The sequence below is a fragment of the Saccopteryx bilineata genome, chromosome 8, assembly GCF_036850765.1.
Source record: "Saccopteryx bilineata isolate mSacBil1 chromosome 8, mSacBil1_pri_phased_curated, whole genome shotgun sequence".
NCBI classification, from domain to species: Eukaryota; Metazoa; Chordata; class Mammalia; order Chiroptera; family Emballonuridae; genus Saccopteryx; species Saccopteryx bilineata.
The window spans coordinates 57,805,311-57,822,288 of NC_089497.1; the positions used below are offsets into that span (position 1 = coordinate 57,805,311).

General features: G+C 46.9%; 1 protein-coding gene across 5 annotated transcripts in view; it reads right to left on the bottom strand.

The window, feature by feature from the left end:
• Positions 1 to 16,978, bottom strand: part of BDH1 (3-hydroxybutyrate dehydrogenase 1) — a 44,308-nt gene that overhangs the window by 15,363 nt on the left and 11,967 nt on the right. For 4 of the 5 annotated variants that reach the window (XM_066240979.1, XM_066240976.1, XM_066240975.1 and 1 more), the window contains exons 2-4: positions 10,269 to 10,395; positions 5,731 to 5,803; positions 4,940 to 5,050 (exon numbers count right to left, since the gene is read on the bottom strand). In XM_066240979.1, the coding sequence (XP_066097076.1) occupies positions 4,940 to 5,050; positions 5,731 to 5,803; positions 10,269 to 10,351 (267 nt within the window). In that variant the 5' untranslated portion in view covers positions 10,352 to 10,395. Of the gene's footprint in view, positions 1 to 4,939; positions 5,051 to 5,730; positions 5,804 to 5,853; positions 5,927 to 10,268; positions 10,396 to 16,978 lie in introns of all 5 variants that reach the window. The other variant, XM_066240977.1, reaches the window with a different exon arrangement.

Sequence of the window (16,978 nt, forward strand, 5' to 3'; positions counted from 1 at the left end):
GACACAGCCCTCTGGCTGGGCCACATAGGCCCTCCCAGGGGTCTCACTGGGCAGGCGCCCTGAACATGGCTCCGGGAGCTCTCCCCAGGATCCAGTCAGGGCAGGCAGGGGCGTCCTGCCCAGGCAGGAGGAGAGCCTTTCGCCTGTGTGGCTCTCTCTGCTCCTCTCCGCAAGGGCCAGAACTTTCCACTGAATTGTTATATGTTCCACTTTCATAGAACTTTGTCAGCTCATAATAGGTACTAAATAAATATTTGTTGAATAAATGAATAAACAGAGTGGTAGGGGCAAAACTCCAACCCAGGTGGATTGGAAAAGAAATTGAAAGTAAAAAAAATGGACCCTGGCTGGTTGGCTCAGTGGACAGAGTGTCAGCCTGGCATATGACGTCCCATGTTCAATCCCTGGTCAGGGCACATAAGATAAGCTGCCATCTGCCTCTCTCCTCCTCCCTCTCCCCTTCTCTCCCTCTTCCCGTCCCGCAGCCAGTGGCTCGGTTGGTCTGAGCATTGGCCTCAGGACCTGAGGATAGCTTGGTTGATTCTAGCATTGGCCCCAAATGGGTATTGCCGGGTGGATCCCGGTCTGGGCACATGCAGAAGTCTGTCTCACTATCTCCCCTCCTCTCACTTAAAAAAAAGAAAGTGAAAAAATGAAAACTTGTACTACAAACAGGCTTCCAGGGGAGCTTTTGTACAAAGAGAAGCAGAAAAATGCGATAGTAGTGCACACAGGTGTGTGTGGGGGGGGAGTGCAGTGTGCACACGCAGAGAGAATGATCCAGTAAAGGTTGAGGAGGAGGTAGTGATGTTAGAGGGGAGACATCTGCTGGAGCCAAGTCACTGAGTTGGCCCGAGGCCTTGAGGTCTGAAGCCCGGGGAGGGGTAACTCCACATAAGGGCTGGCAGAGAGTCTGGGTACAGATGTAGCTGGAATCCCCACGTAGCTTAACATTTCAGAACCACGCTGTAGATACTCCCCCCTTTCCAATTACCATGGCACCTCACACAGTCTCTGGTGGCGCTTACTACTTTGTGGTTTGTGTAACTAATACGAGATCCCAGGCAGAAACAGAGACATTTTTTACATCCCTAGTGACTTCTGCACCTTTCAGCTTTGCCCAGAAAGACAGACCATGACAGGAAAATAGTCAAGGAGCCACCAAAGACATAACGTGACAACGATCTTATCTGGTATTTTCTTCAAAACCCCAGTCCCTATATCACAGAATCACTGTTGGAGGAGTGGAAGAACCCAAGTTCACCTACTCCAACCCTCTTATCACAAGAGAGAGCAGACTGGGGCTCAGGGAAGCAACGGTGGCTGATCTGGGACTAGGACTCAAGGCCCTCACCCTGTCTTGAAGGCTCTGCAGCCCTGAGCAGCCTCGGCCCTGCGCTGGGGAATCCCAGGTGCAGCCCCCTGTATCACTGCACAAGCCTGCACGATGGTACAGCTGCTGAATATGGGGACAAGGGACTTAAAAAGCACAAAACATTTTGTGGCATCACAGCTCCTGCAAGGCCTGCTGGCAGGTCCACTTTACTCAGAGAACACAGCCCCAAGCATGCCACACCCACTGCCCCCCAAATCCCTGCCGAAACAAGTTTCCTCATGCACTGTCAGGCGGAGCAGGCATGGCCCAGCCTGCTGAGGAGCACCTGGGTCACTGCATTCCGAAGCTGGGCCAACCTAATCCTCTCTCCTCCCGGTCTGTGTTCAGAGCCCTGCTCTGCAATCTCAAGGATTTCCTGCCTTCACCTGCCCCCTTCCCCTCTAGCCCTTACCCGCATTTTCCAAATCAGCCTCTTGCACATCTAATCCTATTTTGGCATCTACTTCTTTGAAGATCGGATCTGAGACAACTACGTAGCAGGTTTGTTGTTTGTGATGGTATGAATGTAGCAATTCTGAAGCTATTGCACATATATCCTAGGGCTGTCCAAGTGAGCAAATATATTGATATACAGTGTGTCCATAAAGTCATGGTGCACTTTTGACCAGTCACGGGAAAGCAACAAAAGACGATAGAAATGTGAAATCTGCACCAAATAAAAGGAAAACCCTCCCAGTTTCTGTAGGATGATGTGGCAGCATGTGCGCATGCGCAGATGACACAACACCATGTACACAGCGGAGCAGCCCACGGCCATGCCAGTCGAGATGTAGACGGTACAGAAGAAAGTTCAGTGTGTTCTGTGGCTCACTAAATTCGAATTCGTGACCAAAGTGCAACGTGAATATTGGCATGTTTATAACAAAGCGCCACCACATAGGAATAACATTACTCGGTGGGATAAGCAGTTGAAGGAAACCGGCAGTTTGGTGGAGAAACCCTGTTCTGGTAGGCCATCAGTCAGTGATGAGTCTGTAGAGGCTATACGGGATAGCTACCTAAGGAGCCCTAAAAAATCTGTGCATGAGCCCACGTCGAACTGCACTGAATAGGTATGAAACTGGGAGAGTTTTCCTTTTATTTGGTGCAGATTTCACATTTCTATCGTCTTTTGTTGCTTTCTTGTGACGGGTCAAAAGTGCACCATGACTTTACACACTGTAGTTGAGAATCTCTGCAGTTGGGGTCCAAACTGCAGAAGAAGAAAGAAAACAAATATGGAATGAGGGAAGCAAGAAAGACTGCTGTTGCATTGAACTGGAGTAGGAGGTCAGTATTACCTCAGAAATTATGTGTGTGTGATATTTATAGGCAATGTACATAGGAGATAGATAAATAAATATAATTAGATACAGGGTGTGCATATGTATATATGTGTATGCGATTATTCATATACCTTTAAGCTCTGTCCACTGAGACAAAGAGCAGCAGTGCCCCATTAGCAATGAGCATACTTAATGTCCAGATGTTGGTTTCTAAAAGAACCAGCTGGAACCATGTTTACACAGAAAAATGTATGTGAATCTTCATAGCATATCATTTATAATGGCCAAAAATCCAAGCATTTTCATCCAAATATTGATTAGAAAATAAATGAATTTTTTAAATGTAGTATATCTATACAACAAAATACTGTCAGCCAGCAATAAAATGAATCAACTATCAATACGTTGTACCACATGGGTGAATGGGTAAAAGAAGCCAGGCACAAAATCTTGTGCCTTGTATGACTCCATTCATGTGAGCAGTCCAGAACAGACAAATCTAAAGAAACAGAAAGAAGTGGCTCTCTGGGACAAGAGGTAGGTGTGGCAGATATGCAAATAGTCAAGAGGGTAACTTTTGAGAAATGGAAATGTTCTAAAAGTGAACTGGTTGTACAACCCTCCACATTGGGGAAACTGTCCCCTAATTACATTTGCAGCCTCATGGCCCAATGCTTCCCTTCATGCACCCTAAATTTCAATGGATGAGTCCCAAAGGAGCCCAGAAATGAATCTTTGCATATGAGCCAAATGATTTCTGACAAGTGTGTGAGGACCACTTAAAGAGGGAAAGGACAGTCGTTTCAGAAAATGATACTGAGAAAACTAGATTTCCTCATGCAAAGAATGAAGCTGGACCCTTACCTAACACCACATACGAAAACTCAAATTGGATCAAGGACCTAAATGTAAGACCAAAAACATAAAACACTTAGGAGAAAACACAGGACAAAAGCTTCAAAACATTGTATTTGGCAATGATTTCTTGGATATAACACGAAAAGTATAAGTAACAACCACAACAAAACCCAACCCGACTTAAAAATGGGCAAATGGCTTAAATAGACATTTCTCCAAAGGAGAAATTCAGATATGAATGACCAGTGAGCACATGAAAAGATGCTAAACATAACTAATCATTAGGGAAGTGAAAATCAAAACCACAGTGAGATACCACCTCATACCCAGTAGGATGGCGACTTCTATAAACCAGAAAACAACAAGCATTGGCATGGATGTGGGTAAATTGGAACCTTGTGCACTGTTGGTGGAAAGGTAAAATGGTGTAGACACTCTGGAAATCAGTTGGATGATGCCTCAAAAAATTAAAAATAGAATTAACATATAAGTCCAGCAATTTTATTTCTGGGTATATACCCAAAGAATGGAAAGCAGGGTCTTGAAGAGATACGTGTACATCCGTGTTCACAGTAGCATTATTCATAATAGCTAAAACATGGAAGCAACCCGTGTCCATCAACAGATGAACAGATAAGCAAAATGTAATATATATAAGGCCTACCGAAAAGTTCTGTCCGTTTTTGGAATAAAACAAAAGACAAATTTTTCTTACTGTCAATAAACTTTATTAAATAATATAATTGCCATTATTATTAATGATTTCTTGCCAGTGTGAGGGCAATTTGTATGTCCCATTTTTGAAAAATGTTTTATCTTTTGATGCGAAAAATTGAACCAGTGCTTGATATCTTCTTCATTTTTGAATGAAAAAATTTTGTAAGGACAAAAACAAGTGATAGTCCGAGGGTGCTAAGTCCGGGGAATATGGTGGATGCGACAGACATGCTTCTGTAGCATTTCTTCTTTGTTGAAATTCGTAAAAATTACAGTGGCGTAAATGAACTTTATCAGTAGCCATAGGTACACTATCGCTTCACACATAAAACTAATGTGAATCAACTTTGTTTTAGTTAATTTGCTACGTCAGTATGTATACATTAAGTGATAAAAATAGAGAGGCACACATGCGACAAATAAACATGTGCTTACGTGTTGAAACTTGTTGTGATAGAAACGGACAGAACTTTCCGGTAGACCTTATACATCCGATGAAATATTATTCAGCCTTAAAAAAGAAATTCTGTAGTATGCTACAACATGGACAAACCGTGAAGACATTATGCTAAGGGAAATAAGCAAGTTACAAGAAGACAAATAGTGTACGATTCTACTCCTATGAGGTACTTAGACAATGTGACTATGTGTGACAATGACTATGTGTGTAGGACAATGGTGACAAAGATGACCCATCTCTTACCTTCATCAAGCAGCCAGCAAACACAAGGAAGCCTTTTGAATGCAGATGCTTGGCCAAGGAGAACCCAAATCCAGAGTCACAGCCTGTGACCAGGACAGCTTTGCTGCCCACCTGTTTTAGAAGGTTAGACACCACGTTAGGAACCAGGATCCTGAGGGCAGAGTGACCAGTCCTCCCCTGGGCAGTACCAATGAGTGCTTCCTGATGGGCCAGGCTCGGCCCTCCCTGCCTGGCTCTTTCTGCCCGGAGAAGCACCACAGTCTAGTGGGAAAAGCTTGGACTTCGATCAAGAGACCAGGTTCTCACCCAGACTCTGCAACAGCTAATGTTGCTTGGGAAGTTACTTCCACTTTCTGGACCTGTCTTCTCATCGGCAAACACATTATCAACATCACCATCATCACTGTCATCTTCCTCATTACCTACCATGGGCAAGGCACTGTGCATACATTATTCTTATTTAACTCTCACAATAACTCCATACAGTAACTATGATAATTATACCATGCTACAAATGAGAAACAGATATTTTTAAAATGCCCAATATACTAAGTGATAGAACTAGGAATTGACACCAGGCCTGAGAGTTTCTAGAGTCTAAATTCTTAACCCCCAAAATTCATATGATGGGAGGTTTGGGGGGGGGTGACAGGGGTTAAGAATGTGAGAGAGCGGCTCTGAGTGTCCTGGAAGCTCTAAAGTCCTGCTCTGAAGGTGGGTCCGGGTCTGGGGGCCAGAGGGAAGGGCTCTGACCACCCGGCTTGTTTCCAGTAGCTGGACTGCCTACTCACTGGGTTCACTGCATCCGAGTAAGTGCGACGACCCACAGGGACGAAGGAGGCGGAGAGGAACAGCAGTGTGCGCCTGCGAGAGAAAAGGAAGCCATGAACACAGGGTCTGGTCACCTTACTCACTGGGTTCACTGCATCCGCGTAAGTGTGACGACCCACAGGGACGAAGGAGGCGGAGAGGAACAGCAGTGTGCGCCTGCGAGAGAAAAGGAAGCCATGAACACAGGGTCTGGTCACACCTAGACCAGGTCCTGGGGCAGAGGCGACTCGGAGTGCCTCAGCCCCCAGGGAGCAGCACTGACAGTCTCCCCACCACGAGCCCCCAGGGACATCCTGAGGAAGAGGTCCTCTTTTGTCCAGTGTCACTAGGCTAGTAAAAAGGGGACATCACTTGCAGTGAACATTTTTACCACTGTGCAGGAAGAACTTTCTGGTGATAATAGTTTTGTTAACAAAGGCTTCTGCAAATTCCATGCTTTATCCTTTGGGTTTTATTCTGCTTCCTGATAGTTTTTTTAATACAACTTTTTATTTTGAAATAATTGTAGATTCACATGCAGTTAAGAAATAGTACAGAGGCCTGACTGTGGTGGCGCAGTGGATAAAGCATTGACCTGGAAATGCTGAGGTCGCCGGTTCGAAACCCTGGGCTTGCCTGGTCAAGGCACATATGGGAGTTGATGCTTCCAGCTCCTCCCCCTTCTCTTTCTCTGTCTCTCTCTCCTCTCTCTCCCTCTCTGTCTCTCTCTCTTTCCCTCTTTCCTCTCTAAAAATTAATAAATAAAATAAATTAATATAATATTTAAAAAAATAGTACAGAGATCCCCCTGTCCTTTTTACTCAAGTTCCCCTAATGTTAACATCTTGCAAAACTACAGCACAATATGACAATGAGGATATTGACATGGATGCAGTGAAAGTACAGAACATTCCCATCTCCACAAGGATCCCTCAAGTTACCCTTTATAGCCACACCCACTCCCCTCCCACTCCACATCCTCTTTAACCACTAACCTCTTCTCCATCTCTATAATTTTGTCATTTCAAGAATGTTATATAAATGGAATTTATAATATGTAACTTTTTGGGATTGCTTTTTTCACTCAACATTAATCCTGGAGATTCACTGAGATTGTCCCATTTATCAGTGATTTGTTTCTTCTTATTGCTAAGTTGTATCCAAAGGCTGAGGGCTGTGCAGAGCAAGTAAGAAGAGCAGGTTGTCAGGTGTCAGGGCAGGGAGCACATCCAGGCACTCCTGGGGAAGTTTTCACCTGGACAGATGGTGTGTACGGGACTGCTGCTCTGAAGCAGGCACACATGGAGGGGGTCTATTCAGGGCATCACAGCTCAATAATGAGCTCAGGCCAAACGGACACCATTCAGGTGGGAGACCTTAATGCTGGGTGGGGAAACCATGGGAGATGAGCAATGCAAAACCAAGTAGATGGAATGAGGTGATGGGGAGGGGCGGTATTGGGGTGGCAGTGGTGTCTCTGGGGATAAAATATCTATGAACTTGTTCTGTATGACTAGAGAGGGCAGACCCAGGAGCAAGGGGTGGCATTTCTGCTTGATAGGACAAAAGATTTTTTTTTCTTTTTTTTTTTTTTTTGCATTTTTCTGAAGCTGGAAACAGGGAGAGACAGTCAGACAGACTCCCGCATGCGCCCGACCGGGATCCACCTGGCACGCCCACGATGGGGCAACGCTCTGCCCACCAGGGGGCGATGCTCTGCCCATCCTGGGCGTCGCCATGTTGCGACCAGAGCCACTCTAGCACCTGAGGCAGAGGCCACAGAGCCATCCCCAGCGCCCGGGCCATCTTTGCTCCAATGGAGCCTTGGCTGCGGGAGGGGAAGAGAGGGACAGAGAGGAAGGCGCGGCGGAGGAGTGGAGAAGCAAATGGGCGCTTCCCTCATGTGCCCTGGCCGGGAATCGAACCCCGGTCCTCCGCACGCTAAGCCGACGCTCTACCGCTGAGCCAACCGGCCAGGGCCGGACTAAAGATTTTAGGAGGGAGAGTACTGGCCAAAGATTGGAGGCCTGCTGAGACAGGTACTGACCACTCCATGGCTGGACACACAAGGCTGTAAGGCCAATTGGTAAGGATGCTATCATATTCCACCCACACATGGGGACAGCATTATGAGGCCCTTGCCAACTGAGATTGAAGCAAAATGATCAGGCCAAAGGTTTCCCACCCAAAGACCTCCGGTCTGATCCAGGCACAGTGACTCCTTCCATCCTCCTCACACCCCTGGGTCTCCCCCATAGACGTCGGCTGGCGCTGTTGCGCTGAGGACAGCTAATGCCCTCGGACTGAGCGCTGGCCCTGACGGCCCTGCCCTCAGCCCCCTCAGCCTAACTGGTTATTTTTACGGTCCTTCCAGAAGATTCAGAATCTCCCCATGACAGCCTTCGTCTCCCTCAAATGAGCCAGAAGCCTGACTTCCCTTTAATTTGAGGATAAAACCTTTGTAAAAGTATTTAACTTCCTTTGGCATTTTTTTCTCCTCTATAAAAAATAATCTCCAGAAATCTCAGACTGAAATGGCAGACTGATTTTTGCCATTTTAGTGAACTGGCTTCTCGTGTAAGGTTTGAAAAAAGCAGTCCTGGGTGATCAAAGGAATAAGACCTCTCGCCACCCTGTGCCTCCAGACACGATACACTGAGAAGATACCACTGCCTTCTACTCGGTTGGCACCCTTCAGACATGAATACTTGATTCCAAACACAAGGATTCACATAAACCCAAACCGAGAGAGAAATTCTCCCTAAGTGTCTGCATCAAGAATGACAGAGACGCGTCGGCCTGGCCTGCGGGAGACCCGGGTTCGATTCCCGGCCAGGGCACATAGGAGAAGCGCCCATTTGCTTCTCTCCCCCCCCCTTCCTCTCTGTCTCTCTCTTCCCCTCCCGCAGCCAAGGTTCCATTGGAGCAAAGATGGCCCAGGTGCTAGGGATGGCTCCTTGGCCTCTGCCCCAGGCGCTAGAGTGGCTCTGGTCGCAGCAGAGCGACGCCCCGGAGGGGGCAGAGCATCGCCCCCTGGTGGGCAGAGCATCGCCCCTGGTGGGCATGCCGGGTGGATCCCGGTCGGGTGCATGCGGGAGTCTGTCTGACTGTCTCTCCCTGTTTCCAGCTTCAGAAAAAAAAAAAAAAAAGAATGACAGAGACTCAGGAACTGCCCCTGACAGGAAGAGCAGAAGAGGCCTGACACTAAATGCACTGTGGGACTCTGGTTTGTATCTGGACCGGGAAAGGTCCATTAGGGGCCATCTGACAAAATCTGAACCAAGTGTATAGGTTTGTTACTCGTGGATTGGTGGTAAGTTTCTGGTTTTCATGATTACACTACGGTTTTGTAAAACGGTAGCATTGGGGAAGTTAGGTAAAGAGGATATGGAAACCCTTTGTACTATTTTGGCAACTTTTACGTTAGTGTTGTTATTTCAAAATGAAAAGTTGAAGGATCCCTGCCCACACAGTTCAGATAGTTAGAGCATCATCCTAAAATGCCAGGTTGCAGGTTCGATCCCCAGTCAGGACACATACAAGAAGCAACCAATGATTGCATAAATAAGCAGAACAACAAATCAATATTTCTCTCTCTCAAATCATTAAATAAAACTATATATATATATATATATATAGTTGTTGTTGTTGTTTTTGTGGTAGAGACAGAAAGAATCAGAGAGAGGGACAGATAGGGACAGACAGACAGGAACAGAGAGATGAGAAGCATCAATTCTTCATTGTGGCTCCTTAGTTGTTCATTGATTGCTTTCTCATATGTGCCTTGACCAGGGGGCTACAGCAGACCGAGTGACCCCTTGCTCAAGCTAACGACCTTGGGCTCAAGCTGGTGAGCCTTGCTCAAACCAGATGAGCCCTCGATCAAGCTGGCGACCTCGAGGTCTCGAACTTGGGTCCTCCGCATCCCAGTTTGACGCTCTATCCACTGTGCCACCGCCTGCAGGTGGTGGCACAGTGGATAGAGCATCAGACTGGAATGTGGAAGATCCAGGTTCAAAACCCCGAGGTCGCCAGCTTAAGTATGGGCTCATTTGATTTGAGCACAGCTCACCAGATTGAGCCCAAGGTCGCTGGCTTGAGCAAGGGGTCACTCGGTCTGCTTTAGCTCCCCATCAAAGCACATCATATGAGAAAGCAATCAAGAACAACTAAGATGTCACAATGAAGAACTGGTGTTTCTCATCTCTCTTTCTTCCTGTCTGTCTGTCTCTATCTGTCCCTCTCTCTGTCTCTCTCTCTCTCTCTCTGTCACACACACACACACACACACACACACACTCAAAAACAAATCTGATGAAAGATGTTCTTCTGTGGCCTGTGTGCCCTGGGAAGGGTTCTGTCTTCAGCGGTCACCTTTGTATTTCCTTTGCTGGATGACAGCAGGTACCCAGGGACACCACTGAGAGTCAGGCCTCATGGCTGCCTCCATCATCCATGTGTAAAGAGCTCTGTCTGGCCCAGTGTGACCCACAAGGCCACCTCCACCCTGGTTTCTTACCTTGTTACATTTTCTCTATTAGAGAAACTCAGGGGTTTCCCCAGGGTCTTTGACAGGGGTCTGGAGAGGCGGGCTGTCAGCATTGTGGTCACAAGAGGTAGAATAATTGGTCTCCTCCTAGCAGGTTCTGAAACACAAAATACATTGCCGTGTTGCCTTCAGAGGTTTGTGCAGAAGGTGTCCATTGTTCTTCCAGGTTGTGGAAGTCAAACTGATCCCAGTCTGTAAGACCCACGTAGGATTAGGCAGACCACTGCTGCACCTTCATCTTAAGCTGCAGCCTCATGTGATGCAAAGAGTCAGGAGAATGGAACGTCTAGAACCTGGGTTCTGGTTCTGGCTGTGCCACCAACTCATTTGGCAACCCTGGTCATCACCCACTTGTAGCATGAGGAGGGTGGACCAGACCAGTGATCCTCAAACCAGGCTGTGCAGCAAGCACTGGGGGACTCAAGGACCTACCACCGTCTCAGGACCTACCCTCCACTCCATGAGCCTCATTCTCTGTGTTCCCCATTCCAGCAAAGCATCAATCTGTGTGACCCGGGACATCAACACTCACTCTCGATTTGCCCACATGGCTCCTCAGGCAGATTTTCCAGCCCTGCACCATGTATCATCTGACTCAGCTGCTCACCTCTCTCTCCAACCCCCCGAAAACAGAGCCTGGCTCTGAGGCTGACTTCACCAGTACTCATTATAGCACGGGACTCGAGTTACTTAATGAGACAGGCTTTAATCAACCAACATGAAGATACACACATAGTCTCTCCCCCCACCCTACTACCCCCTCTCAAGCTTAAATCAATCTTATTGCAACAAGGCCCGATAGACTTACTATCTCCTTAGGGCTACTCAGCACAGCGACTACTTGTGTATTATTAACTGTTGATTGAGGTGTGGATTGGTTGCCTTCCAGTTCCGGTCAGTTGTTAAGATGATTTCTTGTGGACTCGGGGAAGAAAGGGGAGGCTGGGAGGGAGTTGGGCAAGCCAATCACAGCTGGGAGAGATGTTATTCTTTTCCTGGTGAACCTTCCCAGACTCTCCTTTGCATGTCTGCCTGTGGTTAGTTATATACTGTTCTTATTGCACAAGGTTCTGCCTGGGAGGCAGCTCCTGCCTGCCCTTTTGCTGTCACCCAAACCTAACTGGGCCAGCAGGTCTGTAATAAGTGCATTAGCGAGCCAACCACTGCGAGTTCTCTGCAGGAGGCAAGAACAAACAGGGGTCTCCAGGCTTATCTGATCTTTCCTGGACCACTGGACCACCAGTAGGCTCCTGGTCCCCTCCTGCTCCTGCTCCTGCTCCTGCTCACTACACTCCATTGCCAGCACTGCATCAACTTAGGTGACTGCCATGCCTAACAGCCTCCTCCCTGTGCCTGCTGGACCAGCCTCTGCCTCCCTTCCGAACCTTGTCTGGTCCCGCCCTCCCCTGTGCTCATTGCCCTGGAGTCACCCTGACCTTCTGGAAGTTTCTCACATATGCCAAATCCTTCCCGCCTCAGGGCCCCGGCCCTTGCTCTTCTTCATTCCAGATGGCAGAGTCCTTGTGACCCTTCAGACTTCACAGAGGCTGTCCCCAACCCCCCATGCAATACACAGAGGTTGCTCTCTATACGATCACTCTTTAATCCAAACTTATCTTGTTTCATTTCATTATCTTTCCCTACTAGATCATTAGCTTGGTTATTTCAGGTGCTTTGTCCATCTTGTTCCCCATTGAATCTGCCATGCTTTGAAGACAGACACCTGACACGGAGGAGCCACTCAGTGAGTCTCTGCTGAGTGGGGATGAGTGGTGTGACAGAGACCACTCTCCCACACACACACGCAGATGCGCTCTTCATGGAAGTCCCGTGCCCATGATGCCCGTGCCAGATTCAGATTCTTTAACTGGGTTAAAGAATCATCCCACCCCTCATCCCACCCAAGCACTGACCAGCTGCTGAGCACACACATCTCCACCTCCCCCATCAGGACTGGAGTCTGAGGTCACCACCACTGGGTGATTTCAAACCCAGTTGTCTATAATTAAAGCCCTTTCCCTTCTTTATTGCAATACATGTCAATATTCTCTCCAAATAGAGGGCTGCTTTCAAGTTTATTTTCCTTAAGAGTCAACATGACCTAAAAGTACTAGAGTCAAAATAGTTTAAAGTGCACAAAAGCTCAGCCCCTTGAATAATGCACTATTCATAATGTTGTCTCATTTGCAGAATGGTAGTCTTGTAAATCTCTTCTTCTTTTTTTAAGATTCTTAAATATGTTTACTGTTTTCTCTCCAAACACAACATTATAGGCAGTGGGATTCCCACTACTCTTCAGGGTTCTTTGCCCTCTTAATGCCTTGTGCTGGCCTTCATTCTCTGTAAACATTAAGTTGTCAAACTTGAAATGCCATTCACTTGCCTTTTGGTTTGGAATCAGAAATGGTTGTAGGAGGGAGATGCTGAAGAATGGTAGAGCAACGGTGGGGGATGGGAGACATTCTCCTCAGCCTTGAACTCAATCAGCTGCCCCAGGGAGACTTGGGGGGGGGGCTTCACTCTCAGCAACTGCACTTACAAGATACAGTTGCAAAAATGCTCATATATCATTCTGTAATCTAAACTTTTCTAACACTAAGAACACTTGCTCTCAGGGCACCCTCTTTCCATTTGCAGTGCATAAACCATGGGTAACCTGTGGAAAGCACCCCCTCTCCAAAAGAACAGTGTGCATTCTTGCCCTGATGCTGGGCTCCCTTGTTGCATCCGGACAGGACTATCTTACTGAGGAACTTGAGACCAGCAAGTTGCATGAAACTCCCAGGTCTGGCAACTGGCAGCTTCTGCTCTATTTGGCTGTTTCGTTTGGCCAGTCTTGTGTTTTAAAAGGCAATGTAACTAAGTTATCCTTGAATTCAATATAAACAGTTTTCACTTACCATCTTAAGCCTATCCAGATCACTTTTGTTAACTGCCTGGACTATGGGCCTTTGAGTTTGAGATCCCTCAACAAAGAGATATTTCTTATCCTTAGGCTAGTTCCCTTCTGATTGCTTATTATATAGTCCAGCCTCAAAGTCCCAGCTCAATTCAGCTATGCATGCTAACGGCTCAAAGGGGGCTTCCTTGAAGCCACGCAAAAAGGCAACCTGACATGTTTTAAAACCCCCAAACAAGATGCCTGTTATTCCTTAGAAAAATAGCTATTCTGAATCAAAAATCTAAAAGCATTGTGTAGGAACATCAAATGATATAGTAGATAATGTCCTCACAACCATGCTGTCATAAACACCACAGTAACTCCTGCGTATCTGTGTTTAATCGAGATCCTAATTAGGCAAACCTAATGCAGACACTTGTATTGGTCTGAGAGACACTCTAGTCACCAGATGAGACCTAGGTGATGGCCAACTCTCCCCAGAGAACACTTCACAAACACTCTCTGCAGTGGTTATCTTTTGGGTGTCTGTCCTGTTCACCTGACCCGTTTTCTCAGACCTGCCCTTGACCCACACGATTTGGCCTCTGCAACCGTAGCAGGACAGTGAGACCTCTCCCTGGCCTTGAAGTACTGGGTTGAGACACCCAATCCAAGATGAACCTATCACTCTGTCCTCTGACACTGAGGAAGAATGCAAATCATCTTCTGTGAGGCCAGGACATGTGATCTAGCTGCTGGAGTAGAGAATGAGGGCCTGACACCACAGAGCGATGGAGAAAGCCAATCTGCAGAGAAAGAGAAAGAGAAAGAGCCAGGCACACGTGCAGAAAGGAGTGGAGATGGAAGTGGAGCAAGAAGAAAACAAAGCTTCCTTCGGCATGTAGACCCTGAGAAAAAAAAATACTAAGAAGGGCTCCCGGTGGTTTACTGGCTTCAAATTTAAAAAACAGAGCCTAGCAGCCCTGGCTGGGTAGCTCAGCTGGCTAGAGCATTGTTCTGACCTGCTGAGGTTGCAGGTTTGATTCCCCAGTCAGGGCACATACAAGAATCAACCAGTAATGACATAAATGAGCGGAAAAACAAAGTTAATGTATCTCTCTCTCCCGCACGTGCGTGTGTGCTCTCTCTCAAAAATAAAAAGAAAGAAAAGAAGAAAGAAAGAAAATGTAAAGCCAGTGGCCGGGGCCACCATCACAGCAGCCCGGCCCATGCAGGTTCGCATTGGATTCGGACAGTCGGTAAAGAAACAATGGAGCCAAAACCTGATGAGCCGTCATCTTTAATCCTAGCTTGCACCCAGCAGGCAAGCAGAAACATACACTGGGCTCCAAAACCCACTCACATTCAGTGCTCACAAAGCTACTGACTTATCCGAGTTTTCTAGAATCAAAGGTTTCTAGCTCACCAGACTTATTCACTTCTGTTCCCCATCTCCTTCCTTCTCCCTGCACAAACTCTGTACTAACTGGCTTCTCACTCAACACTCTGCCATCTTGGCTGCTTCTCCTGGCCTCCTTCACGTGGCCTTTCTCTGCTCTCTGCTCTGCTCTCTCCTCTAATGCTAATAATCCCAGGAACTGAGAGCAAGCTCCCATTCTGCCCCTATTTTATAGTGTAGAAATCAAAACCCTTCATCCAATATACAAAATAGGGAAGTCTCTAATACAAAGTCACTTATCAGAGACATGATGGGATTGTATCACCCCACATCAAAAAGTGTGGGAAAGGCTTAATCCCAAAACCAAGCCCCAGGCTACAACGATCCTGCCTGCCCACAGCCCACCCCCAACACACATTAATATCACCTGGGCAAGGGCCTCCACGTGGGCAGCGCCATCTTTAACAAAGTGAGCATAATACATTTTATCTGCCCAACAGAAAGAGAGAGAGAGAGAGAGAGAGAGAGAGAGAGAGAGAGAGAGAGAAACTGGAAAGAAAGAGAAAACACCAAGGGAGCTAGAGCATGGGGGGGGGGGGGGAGTGAGCCTAGCAGCCATTCCTACAGAGTGGGATTACAAACAAACTGTACTTCACTGTACTTCAGGGGAAGCCTGCACTGAACTACCTGCCTCTGTACTGAACTGCCTGCTGCACTATGCTCTTGCCATCTGAGCCAGCCCTTATAAAGGAGTTCCTGGAATCCTATTTCAACCAATCAGACTAATGCTCTCTCCATACAATTACAGCTGTAGCTATTTTCCCATTAGCATCTTAATCAACCATTCAGAGTGACCCCATTCTGACCAATCAGGACAGTGCTTTTTGGACCAAACTGTGAGGATTTGGAGTTCTCATTTGCTTGAGAACAGACCTATCAGGGACTAGAGGTGAGGACCTCTGTCTATGTAAGTCAACTCCCTTCAGGCTCTGGAAGCATAATTTCTTTTTCCACTGAAGAGACTGTGTCTCCTTAACTGGAGCTGAAACACTGAAGATGTCTAGCCAGAGCAGACCAGACCAGATTGACACAGACCAGAGCAGAGCTGTCTAGTCAAAGAAGAGCTGGCTGGCCACAGGGCTACCTGCCCTAGGGCCTCTTAACAATTGCACTGCTTCCCAATGAGCTGTTCCACAGCCATGCTGTCTCACAGTTGAGCTGCTTGCACTGAACAGTTTCTTCACCCCACCCCAAACTGGGGGTTCCTGTTGGTGTTGAATTGATGCTAACCATCGGCTGACAGGCGGATCTGCTTATGAGGCCCTGCTGCCCTCCTGTCCTGCTGCTCTGTACAGCATGCATTGGCTATTCTCTAGGCTGATTTGAGCAGCTTCAAGGTTCTGTTACTTGCAGCATAAACAATATTGGCTGAGACACACTGAAAGCAGTTTCCTTCTCAGATCATTAATTCTTAAATTTGCTCCATATTCTGAGAATGCCACACTGTAGATCTTGTAATGACAACAGCAACACAGGCCTCCCCCTCTCTTCTTGATTTGTTACCAAACTGAAGCAGGTCCAATTACTCAACAGCTGTCAGCCAAAAGACAACTCCGAATGATTCTGATTTTATGAGAAGGAACAAATTTGATTGCAAACTGGCAAGCAAAAACACACCAGGGGTTCACTTCCCAGAGCAGCATGTTCCTGAACAAGGGATCAGATTCCTCTTTATTCAGGGAAATCATGTGTACACATCCAGGTGAACATCATGACCCCAAGTATAGGGGGAACATCCCTGTGCAAACACAGTTGGAAACATGCCTATACATATATAGCATACTCAACACTGGTGGGAAATCTCACCCCTGGGAGGAGACTGTAGTGTTATAATAAAAGTATAATGAATAGAATTCAGAAGAGGTCAGGGAAGAGTCCCCCAGGCCCCTCTGGCAGGCCTCAGACAGTTTGAGCCAGATCAGCCCCTGGTCCTGCAAATCATCCTGGGTCTGTTCTGGAAAAACAGCGCTGGCGATCTTCAAGGTCAGGGTTGGTGTAGGTATCGAAGAAAGTTTAAGTAAGTCTTGGCTTTTCTGTGAAACTCATAGCAAATTACAGGATATGATTATACAAACCTTACAACATCTAAGGTAGGATGATCTAAGTGGGTTTGCAGGTTCATCTAAGCAAAGTTATACTTTCCAACTAAGAGTTAGTCTGTGCTAGGCTACCTGAAAGGCTGTATATACATATATAGTTTAGGTCACAAATTGTCCTTCCCTGAGAGAAAGTGTTACCAGAGCTCCCAAACTTACCATAATTACATATGCCAGATGAAGCAGGCACTCCACCCCCAGGAGAGCGGGGCTTGTCTACCACACCCATGTCCGAACACTAAAT